General features: G+C 33.1%; 1 protein-coding gene across 1 annotated transcript; it reads right to left on the bottom strand.

The window, feature by feature from the left end:
• Positions 1–11,700: 11,700 nt before the first annotated feature.
• On the bottom strand, positions 11,701–25,385 carry LOC134267934 (glutathione S-transferase LANCL1-like). The gene is given in 9 exon segments (XM_062750144.1): positions 11,701–11,874; positions 16,126–16,198; positions 18,513–18,664; positions 18,972–19,200; positions 20,164–20,307; positions 21,161–21,302; positions 21,723–21,939; positions 24,096–24,213; positions 25,242–25,385. Coding segments are annotated over 9 exon segments (1,257 nt in total). The 5' UTR covers positions 25,344–25,385; the 3' UTR covers positions 11,701–11,794.
• Positions 25,386–25,526: the final 141 nt, after the last annotated feature.

The following is a 25,526-nucleotide window of genomic DNA, read 5'->3' as shown; positions in this document are numbered from 1 at the left end:
CACAAAACAGTTCTTCGAACAATTTTCTGAGTACTGGGTGTTCTTTAATTACATGTACCTGACTTTTTTTTCGAATTCCTATGAAGCAAAATTCTAACTTATAAACTTCAACTCCTTGAGTGCGCCTTTTAATTCAACATAACGACGTTTATCAACAAAAAAAAATTTCCCAATCATACGCACGTTGTTGCAATACATCAAAACAGATTGAGGGACATCAATTATTTGTAGATATTTTACTATTTTAAAGACATTGTTGGTCGATTAACAACTCATCTTTATGATAAATGGTTTAACCTTCATTTATGCAGTAATAAACCATTATCACCTTCATTCCACATTACTACTTTTATACGCAAGAACGTGTTCTGCCTTACGTCAATGTTCATTTTGAGGCTGGTTCCGACAAATACGGTGCACTGAATTGGTTAGAGATATCAACATTCTCGATAAATTTCTAATTTTACCTCATTCTATTGGTGCTACATGGCCATTTTAAAAGAAAGAGCCATTATGAAGGGTCAAATGTCGATTGAAATATTTAAAACAATCGTAAAATCATTGCATTAGATACTGATTTGTCTAACAATTATTCTACTAAACTATGTTAACTGATCAAGAAAAGGGATGTAACAATTCAAAGAGGTTAAGCGCCTTCAGATGTTACTATTTGTGTTTCCAAAGGTCCTGATATCGTCTTATTATTTTTTTATTCGATATTAAGATTTTGCATGAATTTTACATTTTATAGAATATCGTGTAAAAAATTAATTATTGACACAAGATGTACTGTGGAAGCATTTTCATTTGTGGGTGGGGGGGGTGGGGGGTTCAATGTTCGTGGGCAAGCAAATCCAGCTGGTATCCGTGAATGTAATTTCGTGGTCAAAAATGTAACTCGTTTAGTTTTAAGCAGGCAAATGAATAACATATGTAATCGCTGTACTTTTAGAATTGATTTTCAGATTTTCATCTGGAGATCTTTATACTAGTATGTTCTTTTGAAATACCGGTATGTCTAGAAATTACGTTAGTACAAAATATTGATAGCATACAATGGATGGCCAAAGTTAAATAAGTATACATAAATAAATAGATAACTAAAAAGTACATACACACTTTGAAATTCTTGCCTTTCCCTTTGCCTTGTAAAAATATTAAACAAGAGGCCCAGGGGCCACATCGCTCACCTGAGCACTGTGGCTAGGAAAAGTAGAAATTGGTTTATTATTGAAAAGTTTAAATCCAAAAGTAGTCCCATGACCAACCATGGATTTGCTATTCTTGAGAAGATGATTTTTAAAGAATTTTCCTATATATTCCTATCTAAAACTTTGGTCGGCCATTGTGGCCCCGCCCTACCCCCGTGGGTCATGACTTGAACAAAATGGAATCTACACTACCTGAGAATGCTTCCATATAAATATGATGAATTATGGCTTTGTCATTCTTGAGAAGAAGATTTTTAAAGAATTTTTCTATATATTTCTAAGTAAAACTTTGGTCGGCCATTTTCGCAACGCTCTACCCCCGGGGGTCATGATTTGAACAAATTGAATCCACACTACCTGAGGATGCTTCCATATAAATATGATGAATTATGGCTTTGTCATTCTTGAGAAGAAGATTTTTAAAGAATTTTCCTATATATTTCTACGTAAAACATTGGTCGGCCATTTTGGCCCCGCCCTACCCCCGGGGGTCATGATTTGAACAAAATGGAATCTACACTACATGAGGATGCTTCCATATAAATATGATCAACTATGGCTTTGTCATTCTTGAGAAGAAGATTTTTAAAGAATTTTCCTATATATTTCTATGTAAAACTTTGGTCGGCCATTTTGGCCCAGCCCAACCCCCATGGGTCATGATTTGATGAAACTTGAATCTACACTACCCGAGGATGTTTCTCCATAAGTTTCATCTTTCCTGGTACAGTGGTTCTTGAGAAGAAGATTTTTAAATCATGCCAACAAATTTTCATTAATTCCCAATTATCTCCCCTTGAATGAGGGCGTGGCCCTTCATTTGAACAAACTTGAATCCCCTTCACCCAAGGATGTAGCAAGTCTGGTTGAAATTGGCCCAGCGGTTCTCGAGAAGAAGTCGAAAATGTGAAAAGTTTACAGACAGACAGACGGACAGCTAGAGAGACGGACGCCGGACAAAATGTGATCAGAAAAGCTCACTTGAGCGTTTGGCTCAGGCGAACTTATAAAAATTTTATCCTTATTTCTACTGTTTTAGTATTGTACATTAATTCAATAACAACATGGTTTTTCTCACCACTGATAATAAGATGCAACATTTTCTTACACGTTATGACAGGAAATATGGTGCTGACTGATCAAATGGAAACATAATAACAAAAACTAATTACCGCCAGGGAATATTTTCATGGAGTTTTGAATGAAAAGCATATTTACTGCATAGAAACAATCGATAATGAGCATTAAGAGAAAAACTTAATCAAAATATGATTAAAGGGCCGACCATTGGTTTCTGAGAGTGGGTGGGTTTGTTCACATCTATTTAATATTTTGGAACTTTCACAGACTGGTATATTTGGTATAATCAAATTAATCACCCGCAAAGACAGTAATTTCAAAATGCTCTGTTACATGTATATTTATCATAGAGATAAAGAATATAATTTGGACCACAGTGTTTAAGATAAGTTTTTTTTTAGTTAACTTCATCAAGATAAATTTTATCTTATTCTGAAACATTGGCTATCAAAGCTAGAAGGTATGCTTTTCTATTACATGCATTCAATTAGTAATTTGTTAAGAGAAAATTATTTTTATAATACATCATAGAATATTTAAGGAATGGTGGTTATTTTATGTTATGTTATCGATATAACATGAGGGCAGTTCATGCTTTATAAACCGCCAAGGGGTTTATTTAAAAGCGTTAACAGTTTCAGTGTAGACAATAACAAAATTTTCATCTCCAAAAGTGGCTTCAAATTGAGCATAATTGTATTTTGAAATTAACGTCAAGCGGAGTAATACGTTTTTGACGTAATTCATTGTTATCTAGGCAACTTATGACGTGTTACAAATTAAACTAAATTATTATATATTATAATACTGTGTCTAAGAAGAAAATATAAATTGAATTGTAATTTTATAAATGTAACCTCTTTCAAAAACAAAAATCTACGGAAATTCATTATCAATAAAAATGTAGACAAGAACAATGCATTTATTAGCGCTTACCTATTGGTGTAAAGACCGAAACAACTGAAACAGGATGTGATTCTGTTAATAAAAATTAAAGACTGGGGAAAATGATTGAATTTAAAAGTTATCTATAATAACTTTTAACGTATGTCACTCGTCAGCGTTTTAGAAAAGTTCACGCAGTACCTCTTACTTCAAAACTATTTATTAAAATTCAATTTTTATAACATATTTAATTTCAACAATGTTAATGTTTCAACATTCAACGAAAAAACTGCTCAAAAAGCTTCAAAGAAGCAAGATTTATGAGGGACTATTTCTTGTGGTGAAAAGATATTTAGCAGATAATTCTGCAAATCTGCACATTTATTAAATGTAATATCTTGGAACTTTGGCCTTACATACTTTTACTCGGAGAATATTTTCCATTATGATATTGCTAGGAATATTTAATATAGGTCTTAATTTATATTTTTAGAACAAGTTTCAAAATTAACATCACTGACCCCAACTTTTTCTTTCATTATTTTAAAGTACTTGATACTTGTGACTGATCAGCATTTAAGTCGTAAAAAGCTTGATTTAAGAAAATGTTTTATTGGCTATTTAGTTTTTTAATACCCCAAATATATTACTTTTTAGTGCAAAAAGTTCACACAATAATTTACACGCATAAATATGCAAGATTTGTTCAATGATAAATATTCCTCAAAATACTTTACGTAAAATAAAATAATATTTATTGCCATGGTTACATCTGATAAAATATGATAAAGGTTAAAGTAATTAACCAAAGAATTAAAATTTAAGTGCAAAAAGGTCAACTTCATTGTACGGTAGATCAGTAAGATGAACACTGACCCCCTTTTTTCTCTGCGATTTTGAGTCACTCTATATGAGTATTTATCCAAAATATACTTCTCAAAAAATCCTTGATTTAACAAATTTCACGAGTGACATACCTTAAATTTAACCCTTTTCCTCACTCTTTAATTCTGACTGACGTTTTCATACTATTTGTTACATATGTAGTCCATTTTTTATACACTGAATTGACGACGGGATTTTTCGTAAATATTTCACGATCATGACAAGGAGCACACGGTGGCTGTGACCGGTTGGCAGGGGATTCTTACTCCTCCATGGCACCTGATCCCATCTCTGTTGTTTTGGAGGTTCGTGTTTGCTCTGCTCCTATTTTGTATTGTTTTGTGGACTTTTGATCTTGAATACTGTACGTTATCTCCATTTGTTTCATTCAAAGAAATCTTTCTCTAACGTTACGGTCAGCGACTCCGATCATTAAGGTATTAAAAATTATATTTCAATTTTCTCTTTCATTTTGATTATTTATACCTTGTAAACCGTCGCATTATCTGTGTCTAAATGTTCAATGTTGCATTTGAGCATCCTAACATGAACAAATTCAATTAATTAAGATCTCAGGTATTTAAATCGGTTTGTAACACTTGACCTTAAGTGCAGCGATATAAAATTTAAGATTTCAGTCTAATGCAACACTAGTGCTCATTTACATAAAATCAAATATATGCAGGGCAGAAATAGATTTTCAGGGCTGATACGGATCGCCAAATAAATTAAACAATAGTATAGTTCACTTTTTTGTTCACATGAACTCTTTATTTTAAATTACTGTTCTTAGATAACATAAGCTAAATGTCAGCACATATATAACGTGTAAGTGCATGATAAAATTGTATTTGTATTTTTTAAAGCGATGTGTGCTGACTTTTATTACTAAGTATGCAATAAACATAATAAAACATACCCTTTTCCACATCACGTCCTGTATCAGCCCTAGGGCCTTTGATTCTTTGGCTTATATTTGTGTCTCAGGCTGATACAGAATGTGAGATTGAAAAGAGTAGATGTATGTAGTATTCTTGAACGAGAACCATATGCATTTATTGAGGAGTGCTCTCACCTTGATAAAACACTAGTATGTTCTTTTTGTGTAGTGCTAAAATGTCCCTTTTCTGTCTACTTTATTTTCTTTAAAAATAAGATTAAGATGTCAAAATCTCGGTATGCAGTATTCTTGAATGAGAACCATTTATTAAGGAGAGATTGAGTACTAATACAAAATATTTATTTTCCTTAGCTGAACATATTGCATTACAAAATCTATTCGGAGAATTTTTTGAAGAAAAAAAACCTCATCGATAGCGTGTTCGTAGATCAAAAACCCTTTTCGTAAATTTATATAAAAAGTAATATCAAATGCCTGTACTGTGTGTTACGCACAGATATTCAGATGAACCTTAAGTTGGGTTAAGATGCAGAAATGAAATAGATTTACACCATTTTCCAAAATGTATGAATTTCATAAATCACATTCAAAAATTGGTCTGTACATTCCTTTGTTCTAGTATGCTTAGAGAATTGTCAGCAGTGTTTTTAAAGCTTACACATTTTGTAACACATGCTGTGTTCCTATTCCATAATTTAAACATTCAAAAAGGGGATGAATAAATTTATAATTGGTACAAGTTCAATGAATAATTTTCAAAGTCCAGTAAAGCGCTGCATAATTTACTACAATAACAAAAAAGGTCAGTAATTAAGAAATAATTAACACGGTATGTAATAATTAACTGTTCTTTCATGTATTAATTATATATACTGTGACTGTGTTTAAGCTATATATAATTAATATACAATTTTGCTTTAACACCTATTTTTCGCGTTTATTTAATATTCGAATGTTGTTTCATTATTCGATCGTCGGTCCATTCGACTGATAGTCGAATAGTCGACTATTCGTTGACATTCCTAGTACTAATACATAATCAGCTGATACAACAAAATCTCAATATCTTATGCAAAAGAACCGAAAGCAACGTGAGGCAGTCGAGATTTTGCAACACATTTTGTAACACATGCGTGTCTTTTCCCCCATTTTCTAAATTAGAAAAAAAATACCTGAAGATACTTCCATATTAATATAAGGTACAACAAATCATGGCTCTATACTGTTCTTGATGCGATTCTAAAAAGATTTCCCCCTTTTTTTTCCCATGTAAAACTTTGATCTCCCTTTGTAGTCCCTTAAAAACCTCGGTGGTCATAAAATCTGTACAACCTGGAGATACTTCCATATTGATATGACTTCTCATGGCTTTGCTGTTTTTGAGATGAAAACTTTTAAGATTTTTTTCTTTTATTTTTTTGTACAGATTTTGTGGCCCCTCTCTAACCTTGCGGGCATAATTTAAACAATGTTGAGTTTTAATTATCTAAAGATATTTCCATATAAATATGGTCAATCATGGCTTTGCTGTTCATGAGAAGATTTTTTTTTCAAATTTTCCCCAATTCTTTTCAAATGTAAAACTTTGATCCCCCATTGCAGGCCCGTCCTAACCCTCAACAGATCATCATTTGCACAAATTTTAATCTACACTACCTGAAGATGCTTCCATATCAATATAACTAATCATGGCTTTACTGTTTTTTTCGAGATATTTTCATTAGTATTTATTCAAATTCCAAATTAAAATTTTTAAACATAGGGTAAGGGTGAACATAATATTAAAGGAGCATGGACAGTTTCAGCTAAAATTTCAATTTATTTTTCCATTTTCACAAAATATTTAACTAAGGTCTTCATCAAAAATTAGAACACCAGTTGTCTAGATATAAGACAGATCTAGAGCTCCAAACCTCTGTTATGTAAACAAGGCTAGTGTCATGTTTTTATTTACACAGGTTAATATACTAATAAATGTTCATTCAAAGTAGATAATTTCAAATAAAGGTTAATTTTAAATACGATTCGACAGTTTCTATTGATTTGCTGAAATTCGTTTTGTTATAAATATAATATTTTCTATAGGTAAACAAAAACAAGGCACGAGCCTTGTTTACAGTATGAAGAACTCTAAGTTCTGTATCTTGTTTGTTAATCAACAAATGGTGTTCAAAGTTTTGCTAATCAATAGATGATGCCTTAGGTAGGAATTGTAAACATTAAAATCGGTTAAAATAATTCAGTTAAAACTGTGCCCAGGCCAGTAATGCTAAACTTTGATCTCCAACTGTAGCAGCATCCTATCCCCGGGGGTCATTATTTGAGCAAACTTGGATCTGCACTTAAAAAAAGTTTCCTTTTCCCAAAGGTTCTTGAGAAGGTATTTTTAAGTTACCGCCATATTTTCACTATTTCTGAATTATCTCTTCTTGAAAGAGGACTTAGCCCTCATTAGAACAAACATAAATGCCCTTCACCTAACGATGCTCTGTGGAATGTTTGGTTGAAATTGGCCCAGTGGTTTTTGAGAAGTTAAAATGTGAAAAGATTACAGAGGGATGGGCGGACAACAGACAGACGGATGGACCAGACACAAAATATGATCAGAAATGTTCACTTTCGTATTCAGTTCCGGTTAGCTAAAAAAGATCTTCACCAGTTTAGTTCCTCGCAATGGAATCTTTAAACAAGAGGCCCATGGGCCACATCACGCACCTGAGCACATGGGCTAGTTATAAAACACAATCAGCTCAGTTTTGAAAAGTTTACTTGTTAGGGGAGGGGAGATTTGAATTTTCTAATATGTTTTACGGTGTGACCGTTGGGGCAAGCGCAGTTGTACCTTCAAAAATACACCTGAAACGTTGATCAGCCACTTCAAACGTCAAGTTGCACGAGACATCTAGACTCTCACACGAGAGCTTGTTACTTTTACGGAAACAGTCGAGCTTCTAGTTGAAACTTTAAACCTGGTTCAATTTTTGCCGAGAGACATTGCAGAATTATTTTTTGTTTCTTTTAAAGATTTCTACAAACTGAAAGCCTTTTATGCTTTACCTTATTAATTATTTATTAATTTATTCGCGCAAAGGGTATTGGGTACATGTAGCAAAGGAATTCTGGGAAGATTCCACATAAAAACTTGCCTGACAATTTCATCAAATTCGAAATCAGAATTTCCTCTGCTCGTACACATTAGTCTATTGAGCTCGCTTTGCGAGCATCGTTTCGCCACGCTTGCTGCGCTCGCTGTTACTTGAGAATGTCACTATATCAATAAACAAATATGTATAAATTTGCCATACTTGAAAAGAAGATTTTTGATCTCCCATTGTGACCATTAATGGGGGGCATTATTTGAATAAATCTAAATCTTTACTTCTCTCACATTCTTACAGGTCAATTTTACTTAACAAAACTTTTCTGTTCCGGAGAAGATTTTTTCCAATATATTCTTATGCAAAATTTTGGTCCCTCATTGTAGCCACATCCTAACCCCGGGTTCATAATTGGAACAAACCTGAATCAAAACCACCTGAGGATACTTCCATTAGTTCCATATAAAAAATATTACTTTTCATGGATGGATTTGGTGTTCTCCAGAAAATTTTTAAAGATATTTAAGTATAAATTCTTATGTAAAAATTGATCCCACATTCTGTCTCCACCCTATACCACCAAGAATTTGAACAATCTTCAAACTACACTACCTGGGGATGCTTCCATATAAATATCACCAAGCATGCCATGGCTTTGCTGCACTTGAGAAGAAGATTTTTAGAGATTTTTCCTATATATTTCTAATTAAAGCTTTGATTGCCCATTATGGCCCAACCCTACCCCCAGTTGTCATGATATGAACAAAATTGAATAAACTCTAATCGACGATGTTTCCATATTAATATCATCAATCATGACTTTGCTGATCTTGAGAAGAAAATTTTTAAAAGATTTTTCCTACTTATTCCTATGTAAAACTTTGATCAGCCATTTTGACCCTACCCTAGCCCCAGGGGACAAGATTTGAGCAAAATTGAATCGACCCTACCTGAGGATGCTTCCACACGAGTTTCATCTTTCCTGGCCCAGTGGTTTTGAGAAAAAGATTTTTAAAAGATACCATTTATTTTTCATTAATTCATAATTATCTCCCCTTGGAAGAGAGCTTGGTCCTTCATTTGAACAAACTTAAATCAGCTTCTCCCAAGGATACTTTGTGGCAAGTTTGGTTAAAATTGGCCTAGTGGTTCTTGAGAAGAAGACGAAAATGTGAAAAGTTAACGACAACAACAACAACGACAACGACTACGAAGACAACGGACAAATTTTGATTAGAAAAGCTCACTTGAGTAACTTTGGCCATTCTGTTTTTCACCATAGTCCCCCTTGTAATACCTGATGTGGCCCAACCCAACTTCTCTCCAGGGGTCATAATATTTATAGTTTAGATTCTACACCACCCTACAATGCTACCTCATTAGTTTCAGCTTTTCTGAACCAGTGGTCTTTGAGAAGAATTTAAAATATTTCCCCTGAATATTTCAAAGTTATAAACTTTGATTTCCTATACGCCCACCCCCGGGATCAATATCTGAAAAATTCAGATTATAAATTTCCCCCAAGCAAATATTTCAAACAAGTTTCAACTTTTCTGGCTCAGTGCTTCTTGAGAAGCTCTAAGGTCCCTTCCTCCACCCAGGGGTCAAGATTTGAACAATTTAGAATCAGCACTATCTAAGGATGCTTCCACATGAGTTTCAGCTTTCTAGCCCAGAGGATCTTGAGAAGATGTTAAAAGATGTACCCAATATACTAGTAATTCAATGCAAGACCTGGATTCCTTATTGTTTCCCGCCCTATCCCCCGAGGTCATAATTTGAACAACTACCCCAAGATGATTTTTAAATGACCTCCCCCTATTTTTGTCTATTTTTGATCACGATCAGAGCACGTCCTGTCATATACAACGGTAGTCAGGAGTTGTTTGAAGGAAGAATTCTTCTCTGGTTTCTGACTAGATGAAAAATTCAAAGTGCATTTGCTTATATGTCTTATACATGTATATTTAAGTGTAATCATAACAGATTTAAAAGACCATATCTTTCTTTCCTCATCACAACTGTACAACTTTAAATAGATTTTTTTTTAATTAATGCCCAGGAAAAGGGTAATGACCTTGACCTTGTCTCTAATATAAAACGGTCAAATTCAATCTCACTGACACCATCACTTAGTGATATTGTCTTCGTGATTCTGTGAAAATTTCATTAATTTTTAAATGCAAGAAAAATGTGAGAAGAATCCTCCCTTAAGTATTCCACGTCTTATTATTATGACTGACCTATAGGCTTATCAACTTGCCAGTCACATTTAAATTATATTGTACGTACTAAATGCTTTAGTACTATTGCAGGTGGCTGAATGATAGTGACCACATAATTCCCTTCAAGAGGATTAAATTGTTTGACGTCAGATAGCAATTATAATCAGTATCTTCAGTGATAAAATATACATACTCATGATGAATATTGTTATTAAGGTGTAATATCCCTCTGATAAGAGAGATAACTTTCTGGGTACATTTTTCCATAAAAACAATGAATTGTCTTGTCAGAATTTTCAGACCATATTTAGTCAACTGGTACTCAATCAAATCAACTCTTTCATACATATGTTGTTTTCTAGTTTCTATTGCCAATATTTTCATTAACTATCTGTAAAAGTTTACCTAAAACATTTATATCTCTTAGACGTTGCGCATAATATTGGGGCTGTTAATTAAGTAATTTGTAACACTAAAAGACGGGCGCTAGTATTTTTTAGTCATTTTTTCGCTTAGCCTTAATGGATTTTTTTGCCTTTTAGCACATATTTAGCCTGGTTTCTACGTCCCGCAGTGGAAATCGTGACACAAGGATCAACTCTTTACTCTGTGATTTTAGAGCAACCGCTCTAACCACTTCACCGCGTGGGCGATGACTGCCATTTGTATTTCTACTTCTGGATAATTACAAACTATTTATTTGATAGATTCTAATACACGCATAAGAAGACAGGGGTCAAAATATTTAGTAATAAATTTATATGCCATGATTTCTGTGCAGTTGTTTTTATTATTACCTCTGGATCTTACATTTATAAAATTATGAATATTTCAAAGGCAACATTTACCTTCTTTTCTGTCTCGACATTTTTTGACAAAATAAAGGTGGATAACTCAATTTTATTACTGCATTAACAATTAGAGAAGATGTGTATCTCCCGTGCTTTGTAAGGATTAAACGATGAATTCATTAACAGTCATTTGATTCTTTTATTCCAGTTGATTTACTTTAAAAATTTACTCCCAATTGCTGAACCAAAGCCGTCAAAAAATCAGTTGACCACAAGTCTTCCGATTCATGGTCACCCGCGTCTAACAGTGGTTAGAGCGTCTGCTCCAGAGTCGAGAAGTAAGGAGTCACTCAATCCTTAAGTTGCAGCTTCGAATCCCAAAGTGGGATGTGGAAACCGGTCCTTCGGATGAGACCGTATAAACCGAGGTCCCGTGTTGCAGTAGTAGGTGCTGGTACAAAAAGATCCCTCCCTGCTCAATGGCCCTGAGTGCAGAGTATAGGACAAAATTTGCAGCTCTCCATCGGCAAGTGGTGGCGTCTTCATGTATGAAAAATTCTCGAGGGACGTTAAATAATATATAATCAATCAATCCAATTTATGCTTGTAAAATATAAACGAATATTAGTTACTTAAGTCTTTATTTTTCAATAAATGATGTTAGTATGAAAGACATACAAAGAAAATGAAAATGAAAAAAAAGATGTCCTCTATAACATTATGTTAACTCAAATGCTGGGAAATACGCATTTTCTGGATTCAAAATATCCGACAAGAAATAAGTAGTCCCAGCCATGCCTGAAAAAGAGGGAAAAATCATATTTTTCCTATTGGCGTATGTGTCATAAAATATATACATCAAATTATCACTCCAAATTAGCAGATTATTATATTCATGTTACACGATTGGCAGTATTTTCACTTTTGGTCTCTATAAACTAGCTTGTTTTACCTTTAATAATAGCCATAAATGGTCATACGCAGATTGAAACATTTAGTTCTTCTAACAACTTAAAGGTGAAATAACGAAAATCTGACCTACATTTGAATGCTGATCACGTCATATGTTCACGGTGGATGTGACTTACTCTTTAAAGATAAGCACCTGATCCCACCTCTGGAATTTCAAGGGCCCTGTGTTTTGGTCCATGTTTACAGACCTTCTTTATTTGTAAAATGTTCAATCGATCATTGTTCGTATCTTTGCCTATTTTAAGCACGGTCATGAATACCATTAAATTCTTATACAGTAGTAATTCACAGTAAAAATATCGCTTCAGCTGCGGTTTTACATGCTAATTTTTCTATAGAACAATACCACGAAAGGATCAAAGTATAGAATAAATATCAAAGACATCAATTTATTAAATATTCGATGCCCAAGGGACAACTTTCATAATGAAGCAAAATCAGATGTGTTTTTAAAGCCAAATGAATTGTATTAATTTTTTTTTTCAGTTATACAATCTAAAGCTTCTTTCTTCAAATTTCCTCAGTCTAATTTAATATCTCAATCCAGGAATATTGTTGCAAAATAAAAATGAAACTAATTAAAGATAATGGGCATTAATTTTAATGCCAATAAAATTAATTTAATACGAACAAAAGTTACACATGCTCATATCTGCATAAATCCCTTTTAAGGATATTAATGATAAAAAAATATGAATATGACTATTAGGAAAAAGATGAGACAGCCTTTTATTTAAAAAAAAAACGCAATAAAATATACGTCGGTTGAAATTATTAACATGATTAATATTATAATATATCAAATGCTGAGAAATCAGAGCAAGTCAGACAATAAATGACATTTGATTACTTCTATGTTGATACAAATAAATCGAGTATTTAATTCAAGTAAGAAGCATAAAAGAAAAAAGGTTTGACCTAAGTTTTGAAGGCTAGAATTGTAAAAAGGTCTATAGCTTCAAGCGGTTGCATAAAGTGGGTTAAAATTTTGATTTCCAACTGAATGCATGATCTGGAGATAAGCACTTTCCTTACCTAAAGATATTTATGCCTTCTTATTTGCTAACGATAAAATTCCCATCAATCAAAATGATTTTGAACAAGAAGTCTCTGTCGAGACTGTAGCTCTACTGTACCTACAATAAAGGAAAAGGTAGCAAATGGGACTTGAAACTTTACAACAGCAAAAATAGATACACTGTAGTTAAGTCTCTTTTTGTGGCAAGATTGCAATAATACTACAACTGTAGGAGTTGCTTTTAATAAAATTTTACAGAATTTTCATTTTTCGTTACCATGGCAATATCATTCATCAAAATAAAAAAAAACCAAACAATTATGTATCACTGTAGTCTAGTTGCATGCCCCATTATATTATAATCAGACTAAAACTGTACATGTTTGGGGTAGCATTTTACAGAAATTTCTATTTTTGGTAGCCATGGCATCATTGTATATCGAAATCAAAAACCGATAAACATAATTATGTATCTTAGTGTACACTTCTTGTGTGCCAAGTTATATTGAAATCACACCAAAACTGTAAGAGGAGTATCACTATGAAAAATTGTTTACAGACAGACCGACAACGGACACATTACTATCACATATACTCTTCTGGTCTCTGACCAGTAGAGCTAAAAACCATACTTATTCTGGATTCCAAATTTCATAAAAAGCCTGACATATAACGACACACTATAGAAATTTGAAATCCAAATTTTATCAAAATCAATAACTTCAAAACTTTTAAACACTTTACACATAATCTATCATTCCCATGATAAATCAAATCCAAGCTTTTGAGCATCACAGACAGATGCTTTTTTGATAAAACATACTAAGTAATCAGAGATTACAGTACTTACCTCAAATAATCAGTGAGTCAAAGTCCCATCTTAAACTAATCATCTAGTAGTGTACATCCCAAGTTGCAACAATTCAGCAATTTTGATCTTATAGGACTTGCAACTACTTAAGAATAAACTTATCAAAAGTCTTCTTGTCATTCGTCTAGAAAATTCGTTCAATCCGGCATCTGAAGCAGGTTTAAGAATGTTCATTACTTGTAACATCATCCATGCAAATTTGGTTCAGATAGGCCTGATAATTTCATGGTCACCAATTCGTAAAATGCACACCTGATCCAGTTTCCGAAGCAAGCCTGGCAGTGTGCATCCTTAGATGTATCGTCCATGTAGGTTTGGTCAACATATGGCTAATGAATACTCTAGAATAAACAAGATCTGAAAACTTGAGGGGCTGAGGTCAATGCAAATTTCTTTCAGTACCAATTTTTTGGCATTCAATGCTGCATTTCCCTGATATCAATTACCTGTAGTATATAGTGGGGGCCAACCAGCCTTTCAATGAAAATTTCCAATAGTAAAAGTAATGTTGGGGAAAAAAAAGTGGGGGCCTTCCACCCCCCTCCCCGGCCCTTCATGTTGCTACGTGCCTGCTGGGTCTCTGACAATAACAATATCTTTGAAGTTTTCCAAGATTAAGTCTTCCAATTGCAACTTCTTATTAGCAAATCTGTCTATTTTTTTTTTTATTTATATAAGGCAGAGTTTATTTCAAAATCTTCTAAAGAAAAAGAAAACACTTGCCATGACCTTCAACTCAATATTCGGATATATCGACAATTTATTTCCAATTAACAGTTTTTACTTTATTCATGTCATCTCTATATTAAATTATTTTCAATCAACAGTTGTTACTTCCATTTATGTCATCTTGATATATCCTAGTTAATTTAAAATAAAAGATACCTAATAATAAAGCTTTATGAAAAACAAGATGAGTGACTTCAACTTTTCTATCGTTAACTTTTCCCTATTTATGTAGCAATGTACATATCAACTGCATGTACATATGGTATTTACGTCTCTCAGTTGATTCATATGCAATAGCATGCACTATGTACAAACAATAACTAAATCAGGGCAGGCTATTGATAAACATCAAGCTAATAAAACATGGATACCATATAAGTAGAAATTTTAGCGAGAAGCAAATTTAGCGATTTCTCCTTAAAAACTGATATCTTATTTTTAGTGACATTAAATTTTAGCAATTTGAAAATGGTCTTTAAAGGCGATTGGCATTTTGGAACCTTATCAGCAAATATTCTCTCTCACTTCTGTATTGTTTAAAGGACTTTTGTGCTTGAATACTGTTCATTATCTCCATATATTTCATTAGTTCAAATGCGACTTTTTCATACCAAATGTTAGACCATTTTTTTAATATACAAAATTGTCTATGTAATTTTTTCATTTACTTGATCATGGCTAAGACCACAACTGTTGTGTGTGATCAACAGGAGATGCTTTCTCCGATCCAACCTGTGATGTTTAAGAGGTCCATGATTGCTTTGCTCCCAATATATACTGTTTCAATGGACTTTTTAGCCTTAATCATGTTAATACTTAGCAATTTCTCCATATTTCATCAATATTCTGACCCATATTTTAGTGGGTATCTTCCCTTGTGACTTACAACCACAACTTTATGAAGTAAAAAAAAATGAAAAATCAAATACTATTTTATGTATCTTGTTCTTTACTATCTCATAGAATCAAATATTCATTTGTAGAGATGCATTCATAATCAAAAGGATCAAAAATATTAAATTCTATGGAAACTTGACAGTAAGGGGAAGACATGAAATCACTTTGAACCAACATTATTTTTTTTAATCTAACTTATTTACCATGTATGATTGTCTTCCATGTTTTTTTTTCATTTTCATTCCTTTATTTTTCACACTTCTCTCTTTATTAACGTCAAAGAAAACAATATTAAGTGTTTGGTTCTCTACATACGTGTGTATGGTTTTCTCCCACCAATTACTTGTTTCCTTCCAGGTTCACTTACTCTTTTAAGACAGAAAACGTGACATGCTTGGTTCTACACTTTCACGTTTACCCAAACATCCGTTCCATTCTATCAACAGTTCACTACCTTCAAACACACAATATGGAATATTTGGTTTTCCCTATTGGAAAATTTCTTCCTCTTAACAGTTCACTACCTTCAGACAGACAATAAGGAATATCACAGTTCACTTACCTTCAAAGAGAGAATAAGGTGTGTCTGGGATTCTACAGCCATGTTTTCCATAATCACAGCACCACTCAGCAAACTGAAATATACAATGCCTTAAAGTACCAGTGGTTAATATGCATCAGCAGTCAAATTTGACTTGGCAAAACATCTGTTGATGTATTGGCCTCTTGGAGGTAATGCAGCTCTTTCTTGACAAACTCACATCTGCTGTCTTTCAAACATATGAAAAAACAGGGAAGGCCCCCTTCTTCCTTTCACCTCCTCTTTCCCCAAATAACTTGAAAACAAGAGGTCGATGGACTAATATGCTAAAATACTGTATACAGGAAAATTTTTGCCCCCATTTTATTTTCGCCCCTTTTGCCCTAGCCTCGTTTGGATGAATATAAGAAGGGGCAAATTCATAGTATATCGTATAAATTTTTAAACAAAACTGTGACTGGGCAAATTTAAAACTAGACAAAATGGTTTGCAAGTGTGAAAGGGTGAAAATAAAGCGGGGCGAAAATAACCCTGTATACAGTAGCTTTCAATGACATTTCATCTTTTCTAGTTTCTTAGTTCTTGGGAAAAGAAATTTGAAGATTTTTTCCTATGGTCTTACCCTACCCTCTGGAAAAATGTTTGGAATTATTCAGAATCTACTTTATGTCTATAAGTTTCATTTTTTTCTAGTCCAGTGGTTCTTGAGAAGATTGTTAAACATCTGTTCTTTTATAATTCAATGTTTAACTTGCATCACATACTTTTGCCCCATCCTATCCCAATGTTTTGAGTTAATCAGAATCCAGGAAGCTTCCACATAAGTTTCAATTTTCTGGTCTGGTTGATCTTGAAAGATTTTCTATATTTCTCTAAAGTACTTCAATGTGAAATGTATTCCCTATTGTAGCTCACCCTACACATTGGGTCATGATTTGATTGATGGTAGCATCAAAACATTTGATTGATTGAACATACATGTTGGCTTTTGTTAATACTGGCTACAGAAATAATTCAAATGGAATAATCTCTTACATTGCTCAAGTCTGTCTCACTGTCTAAGAGATAATACTGAAATTGATCATTGGGATATATTTCTGAAGACAGTAATAAACCTAATAAACAATTCTTTTTGTGAGATCAATGCCCCATTGTTCAAAACTTAAATAATACTATGTAATTGTAGATGATTTTTAATCAATTGTGGTTTGTAGCAGCTTTTTTCCTACACAATACAGGGCATTCTCCATTTCTCCTAGAAATTAACACTGCTTTATATGTAAAATTTAAATTAAAAGTAACAGATGTTAAAATATATTAATACTTTAACTGTAGATGCACTACATACATCTGATTACAAGGAGAGGCATATACTCTTTTTGTCCTCTCTCTCCAACAACTTATCCCCAACCACCTTAAGTCTGATACGGGTGTAAGCAAGGTTTTTTTTTTCTTTGTACATCATAAACATGTACCTTAACAGTCCTATAAAGTAATTTTTTTAGCTGTTATGTTGTACATGAAATTAAGCATGTACATGGAAATTAAGCATTATTCAACAGTTGTTTTAAGTAAAAGTTCTTCAGCTCAGTTGGATTATCACCCATTTTATTTGCTCATTTTACTAATTAATAGTAAATGCAGTTTACTTTATAAGCCATCTTACCTGAACCATAGATGTAGAAGTGGCAAATATTATAAATTAAAATGTTTTTTTTTCAGTATCTTTTGCTAAAGTGTTTATATATCTGACAGCAATTATATACACAAAAGCTGATTTTGTGTCCTACCAGAATTTTTATAACCCATAAATATATACTATTGGTTTATAACTGACCTTTTGTACACAATATTTTTTTTTCTAAAATCAGTAATCTAGCACTGTTATTCATACTGCTAGATTCTATTAACTTATATTTTATCTATTGGGGGGGTCTCACAGTATATATATTTGAAAGTCTGATTTTTATTCTCGAGTTTATATGCTCAATTTTATTAAACATTTTTCAATTTTTTCAATAAACCATAGTTATTAGGAATTTTTTTTTTTTTTTTTACTTCATTTACATGGTTTTCCATTTTCGATTGTGAAAAATTACAAATATTAGCCCTTTGTGCAAGTCTCGTGCCATATTCATATTTGAAATGATGGAGAACTCTGACATTAAATACATTTGTACTTTTATGGCCCTTTTAAGGATAATGTTTTTACCTGTAATTTCTATCATTAATTAACTTTAAGGCTGCAGCTTTAGTCCTTATCCTATTTGTTTTTGCATTTATCTATATTAATATCTCTAGATACATGACTACTGTAATAGTTTTCATCTTGTCATTCAATGCATTAATACCTTTACCTGCTTCTGTTCAGCACAGTTTTGTGTTATACTAGCTACATCGTCACATACCTTTATAGCCCTATGTAAGTAGAGCTCTTCTCCTGTCACTTTATACATGGCTAGGAATGCATAACCATTTCCTGCAGTTCCATGGCACAAGCCGTAACCTTTCTTTAAGAGTCCGCGTGACCAGATAACATCTGCACAGTGTTAGATATTTGCTGTCAGCATTTTTTTTTTTGAAATATTTTTTCTAGATATTTGCTGTCTAAACATTCTATATTCTGATCTTTTCTATTATATCATATAAATTATAAAGAGAAATATGTGTATATTTTTCTGATCTTTCCATAAAATTCAAATTTTTGTCACTTACATGTATAGTCTGTAACCTATTTTAAATTTTGAGGGGTAATCATCACAGACAGTAATGAGAGTTATTTATAGATAAAAATACAAAATAACATTAAAAATACACATTTGCATTATATTCTTGATTTCATTTCTATACTTGACTAAATTTTAAGCCTGAAAAAAACTTAGATCCACCCACAGGCTACATTTCACTCACCTTGTAAGCCTGAATAAACATGTAGATCCACCCAGGGGCTCCGTGGCACCAGTGAACAAGCTTGTCTCCGGTGCTGCTCCCTAGCGAAGAGGGGGTGTTTCCTGAGGGAAACTGGAGAGACAGCATAAAGTCCACAGAGGGTCTAACCAGGGAATCTATCTCAGATTGTAGGGCTGGATCCTTGATCTGATCAAAAAGAAAAATCTACATCTATAATGAAGTAAACAAGGGACCTTGTCAGCTGGGAGTTTTTCTCTTGGCCTGGATGACTGAAAAAATCATATCTGTAATAAGTTTTACAGAGGGTTTCATTGTTTGGAGGGCTGAAACCTTAATCTGTCAAAAATAAAAACATGACATATCCTAGCCAATAGGTCCGGTTTTTGGGAGTTGCATTTTTAGTCCAAAACTCTATGTCCAACTAATAAGCAATTTATAGAAAAATGCTTTTTTCCTGAGGGTGAAATTATATTTTATAAATATTTCCAACTATTACTATCATTGGTTAAATTAAGTTTGGATATATTAAAGCATTTATATATTGTAAGATTATGCATATATATACACATAATAAAGTACACTTACATATTTTAATAACTTTATTTTTATCTGAAGTGTGCATTGCTTTATTTTTTAATGATTTAAATCATATATCAGTGTTGTTTTTAAAAATATTAATTGAAACTAGGTACAAAGATCAGAGCACTTATTTGAAATTGTCAACCGATTCTGGCAAAAAGTTGTACCGACTTATAAGCGGGTCAATGACAAATCCCTCCAAAATAACAGCAAAAAATACAACCAACTTATAGGCAAGTTTATAGGGTAATGAAATCCACAGTCTACCTCACTAAGTAGTCACCTTAGTTGGGAGGTGGGAATAAAGCTTGATCCTTAATGTGATATAAAAGAGAAAAAGACAAGTCACTCATTTCATTTTAAAGGGTAAAAACCTTCACGTAACAAAAACATAACCAGATAAAGAAGTATGTACCTTTACATGTACAAAGTATCAATATTGATTAAGTGCCTTTGCTTAATTGATAAGCAAGAGCATTTCAAGTAAATGCATTCTCTCAAAGCTACTTAAGGAGGTATTGCACTTTACAACTTACACACACACAGAATCAAAGTCAATATTAATCTTACCTGAAACAATATATAGAGGATTCCAGCCAATCCGTGAGCAGCTCCTAGGTAGTATTTCTCATGCCACTGGTACATCAGGGGATGTTTAAAGCCTTCTTGTTTGGCTAAATCTTTACCTGACTTTAGCACAGTCATTGTCAACCTCTGAAATAGAATATATTGTAGAATGTACATTGGTATTCAGCATGTACATGATTTTATGCTCTGTTTACATGAAAACACTTTATATTTATCATTAAATACCTATTAATTTGCTGAAAATGAATTTGCAGTAAATAAATTTCAACCAAACTAATGTGAATTAAATTGTGTTCTTACAACAGTTTAAGCAAGGTTAACTAATGCCATTAATATCTTTTTCTACAATACATGCAACACATTTACAGTAGATGACAACACTTTTTACTGAATCAGATATATACACTTTAGAAAATAGTGTCTCAGTGTACATGTTTTTTAATGAAAATCTAATTTTTCCTTTGTTTTTACTCACAATTAGCACAAGTACTTATACATGTATCACACCAATGATATGAGGCTTAAATTTTGCTATTATACATGCATCAAAATTTAATTTAAATTAGCTTTACTTGGCAATGCCATTGACTGAGTTAAGGAAAATTGATCAATAGTTTTGCATGATAACAAAAAAAATTTTAAATCTTTAATAAGGGGTGTAGATAACATATCCCAAAAAATTTTGTGGAAATTAACTGAACAGCATTGAAGATGCAAATGTGCCTCAGTATCAAGCCATCAGACTGTTTAAAATTACTGTAAAATCACATATATTCTTGGGGTCAAATGTTCATGGTTTGAGGAAAAAATATGGATCTTTGGGGGGGGGGGGTTAATTCCATGGATGAAGATTTGTTGAGTAGCGATATCTGTAAAAAAAATTCCATTTCATGTTGGACATAAATTCCTGGGTCTCTTTATGTCTTGAAAACTATGAAAATCATCCTGCTCCCCCTGAAAATTAGTGATTTCACAATACCTTCAGAAGAGCTTTGTCAATCACTTCTTCCCCAAGCTTCTTTTGTACAAACAGGAGAGAAAACACATATCCTACTCTACCATAGAGGAGCTCATCAGGTAAGTGTTTGTCTGCTATAACATCCTCACTCAGATCTATCAACCTGATTAGAAATTAAAACCTGTACAACAGTTACTTTAAATACTTGAAATTTTTATCTTGATTACACATGTACAATAGATTTTAGTACACATGTAGTAAAAATTACCAAAATAATATTTCCCTAAATAATCAAATGAAATTGTTATCAAAAACTAGATACCTTTTCAGATATTTCTCAGTTACCATTTGATATACTTTTGAGATACTTCTGAGATATCTTTTTCAAGATGAATCAGAAATTTTTGCACTCCTATTGAGATACTTTAGAAAAAATGTTTGAGAAACTTCTGAGATTATTATTTGAGATATCTCTGAGATACATTTAGAGATACATGTACATCTGAAATTTTGAGAGTATCTTTTGAGATATTTCTGAAATTCTAGGGGTATCTTTTGCTATACTTCTAAGTATCTGAGATACCTTTTGAGATATTTCTGAGATTGTGAGTGCTGGCCCAGAAGAGAGTAGATCACAGTAGCCAGAGCTAGAGGTCCTGCATCACCGCACAGAAAGGTCAATCTCCTCCCCTTCAGGTGCCCTAGGTGCCCCCTGATGTAATCCAGTGATGTGTGGAGCAGGGAGTCATCTCCCTTGTTAGGACTGATTTCATACAGATGAAGGTAAAGTAAAGCTATTCCTATAAGTAAATGTTACAAAAAGATATTATTACATTAAGCCATCTTTAAAATAATGTTTGCTGGCCCTCTCCTGACTCGGTAAAATTTTTGGAATTGGTAAGTAGGAGGTAAAATCTTTTTTCCAGAAAATTCCAAAATATTTGTTGACGGGATAAGAGAATAACTAGAGGTACTGTGAGCAATGAGCTCACTAAATGATATCCCCCACCTCCCATATGGTTATAATGGCAAAGTCCATGTTTTTCTGTGGCTGGGAAACCCAAAATATGTGTCGGATCAAAAAGTAAAATAGGATGTGCACAATGGAAATATGTATTAAAGATTCTCTGAAAGTTTCATTAAATTTCACTCAGTGGTATAGGAGGAGTTGCAGATAAGAGATGGGTACCCCAAAGCGTAACAGACAGACGGACGGACATACGGACAGATGGACATACCGATTACAGTATACCCTCCCACTTTTCAAGCGGGGGGTATAAAAAAAAATGTGTCCTAGCTGGAATATAAAATGTTTTAAGTTGGACCAATTTTAATCAGTTGGTTGGGACTTGGGAGAGTGCAACCAAACATGGCCTAATGCCAGATATTTTAATTTTCTGGTACATATTAAAGGTAAATAATTAAGTAAAAAAACAATTGAAATAGAGATGGTAGAAACGCTCTATAGTCATGACACATTATATAAATGGTGCCTGTTTTGGAGGGTAACATTTGAAATTGACACCCCAAGGTCAAGGAAAACCATTGTCAACCGACGCGTCAGCGGAGGTTGACAATGGTTTTCCGAGGGGTGTCAATTTCAAATGTTACCCTCCAAAACAGGCACCATTTATTTTATTATACTGAATGTCTTATTGATTTAGGACGTCAGCAAAAAAAAAAAAAAAAAAAAAACGTCGATCGTCTTTACGTTCATGTATAGAAAACTTTCACACTCACCGGTTCACTAATCTCCTTATTGTTTGTTTGATACTCGAATTAGAGTCATTTATCATATAAAGTTTCGTTATTTCTGGCTCGAAAGCATGTTTCCTACACTTGCAAGCATGTATCGTCTGTCGTTTGTTGTTTTCAAGTTAGCTATATCGGACGCAAGCTTTTATTGACGTCAAGTTAATTCCAGTTCTTTCAAACGCGCAACTGACGTTTTGAGAATTCTACGGTGAACCGTACGCGCATAATTTCCACGCAGGTGGCATTACCGTTGTGTTACCCGTTGTCACGTGTGTTGCTAAGGCTCAGGGTAATCGAACGGATTGTTAAAGTTCTGCGTCTAAACCAATCAGATTTTAGTATTTAACATGAAAGTATAATAATATTCATTACACACATACTCAAAGTATTTGAAATTTCTTTTATGTTTCCAAAAAAAATGTATAAAAATATTACATGTTTATGTGTTACCTAAAAAAAGAGGGCTTCATATTTTAGCAGCTTTGGTGCAAACAACAATGTACTAATTCATGAATACCACTTATAAATCATTAATCAATATTACACAGTGCAGACATGTATAGTGCTAATTTGTGATTTCACCAATAACACCATAATGATATCCAGTGATCTGCACTAAATCATGTACACACAGTACTTGAACTTACTTAATATAAATGTCTTCACATGCACACATATATATAAAGTAGGGATTTAATTTTTATGAAATATGGGCAGACAGATTTAATACATCAAGTCATCTAACATTAAAAGTAATGAACTGTCAAAGATCTTGTATGATATATGATAGACATGTTGGTAAAAGTTCCTTAATAGCTTGAGTTCAAAAGAGAAGATGTACTCAGTTATCTTTCTTAGCCTTACTATCACATTACTTTTGACAAATAAATTTGATTGCAAAACTTACAGGGAAGGGCCATTTCACCAACATCTCTTATCCTAAACATGCCACTTCTAAAATTTAGACTAATTCCATCCATATTCACATGAGTAATACATACATGTACCAAACAAATAATCTTACTCTAACTGTAACACTGGACATGCTGGAAGAAACCAAAAAAAAAAACAAAACTGGGATCAGCAATAAAACTGCTTGATCACAACACAAACACATCCATCAAACCTAATTATTGAATGAGATGAATAAAATGAGAGTCAAGGTACACTTACATGCAATGACACTTATTATTAATCTGACCTGCTGACCCTGTGTACACTGAGTAGTCTCCCTTATCTTCAGATTCTATTCCTCTTTTTACTTTCTCCAGCAGTTCATGGTATTTCTCTTTGAACTTCTCTTTATATGTGTCCAACAACTATCAAATATTAAATTAAAAGACTCAGTGTCAATCAAAACTATTGATAAAACACATGTTTTCACGACTGACAACTGCATCACCAATTTGGAAAATCAAATTATCACTGTAGGGGACAGAGCCATGATACCAAAATAAATTAATGCTTTAAAGTCCATAAATAGCCACTGAAGTGGGGAGGGTTTTTTTTCCAAGATGGGAACTTGCATCCCTTATAGCTGTGGTTTTTCTTGCCTTTTTTAAGAGTATCTAAAGAAGATTTAAAATTCTAATATGTCTCATGGTGTGACCTTTGGGGTGAGTGCAGTTGTGCCATCAAAAACACACTCGAAACATTGATCAGCAACTTCAAACATCAAGTCAAATGAGACATCTTGACTAGCTGTGACATCACTAGACGAATCATAAGCTTGTCAGAGCTTATGGAGACAGCTAAGCATCTTTTGGAAACTAAAGACCTACTGCAATTTTTTTAATGAAGGCATTGTTGAGTATTTTCTTGCTTCTTTTAAGATTTCTACAAACTGAAAGCCTTTTTATATTTTATTTATTATTCACCATTTTTGCATGGAATCCAGTGGTAGCAAAGGAATTCTGGGATATTTCACACAGAATTTTGCTTGACGTATGTACAGATTTCCTCTGTTCTTAAACATTAGTCTATTGAACTATAGCTTTACAAGCATTGCAAAGCTGCACTCACTATTAATTTATTTTACATTTAACAATCCGGAAACCAAGCCCCTATCACTAGGCTATCTGCCCTGTGTATATTTGCACCATTTTGGAGATGCTTTGGAATTGTTGTCCTCTCCAGAAATAGCATATTTTAAAACATAGGAAAAGGCTTCGTTATTGCAACTGCTGGTAGCATATAAAAGAGAAATGTCATTTCTTTTGGTTGAACCTACCGAGGAACACAACAGTCAATTTTTGCAATTATTGTACGTTCTGCGTTTTAGAAATATCCCTTTCAGAAATTAAATTGTGAAAATCAAGAAATGATCTTGAACGAAATGTGTGCATACCCCTTTTATGTCTACTTTAGCCCTCTTGATACAAACGTCTTCTGTTGCATTCTCGTCTAACGTCCAATCTTTAAAAGGGTTTTGAAAGCTTCTGTCATCCATTCGCTGAATCAAATAGGAAACACATCTCTCTCACTAAAATTAAAACCAAACACGATCAATGTATAATAATCCGGAATTTATGTGAAATTGCATTAATATTAACCCTGACGTCTAATATAAATGCAACACCAACGATAGAGACATAAGACAAACACACGAGGAAAAACATTTAACTTATTATTT

This window comes from Saccostrea cucullata, unplaced genomic scaffold, assembly GCF_032062105.1.
Source record: "Saccostrea cucullata isolate Sc308-1 unplaced genomic scaffold, CSIRO_AGI_Scuc_v1 ctg227, whole genome shotgun sequence".
NCBI lineage: Eukaryota > Metazoa > Mollusca > Bivalvia > Ostreida > Ostreidae > Saccostrea > Saccostrea cuccullata.
Note: the sequence above shows the minus strand (reverse complement) of the source record. Positions and strands in the feature narration are given on the sequence as shown.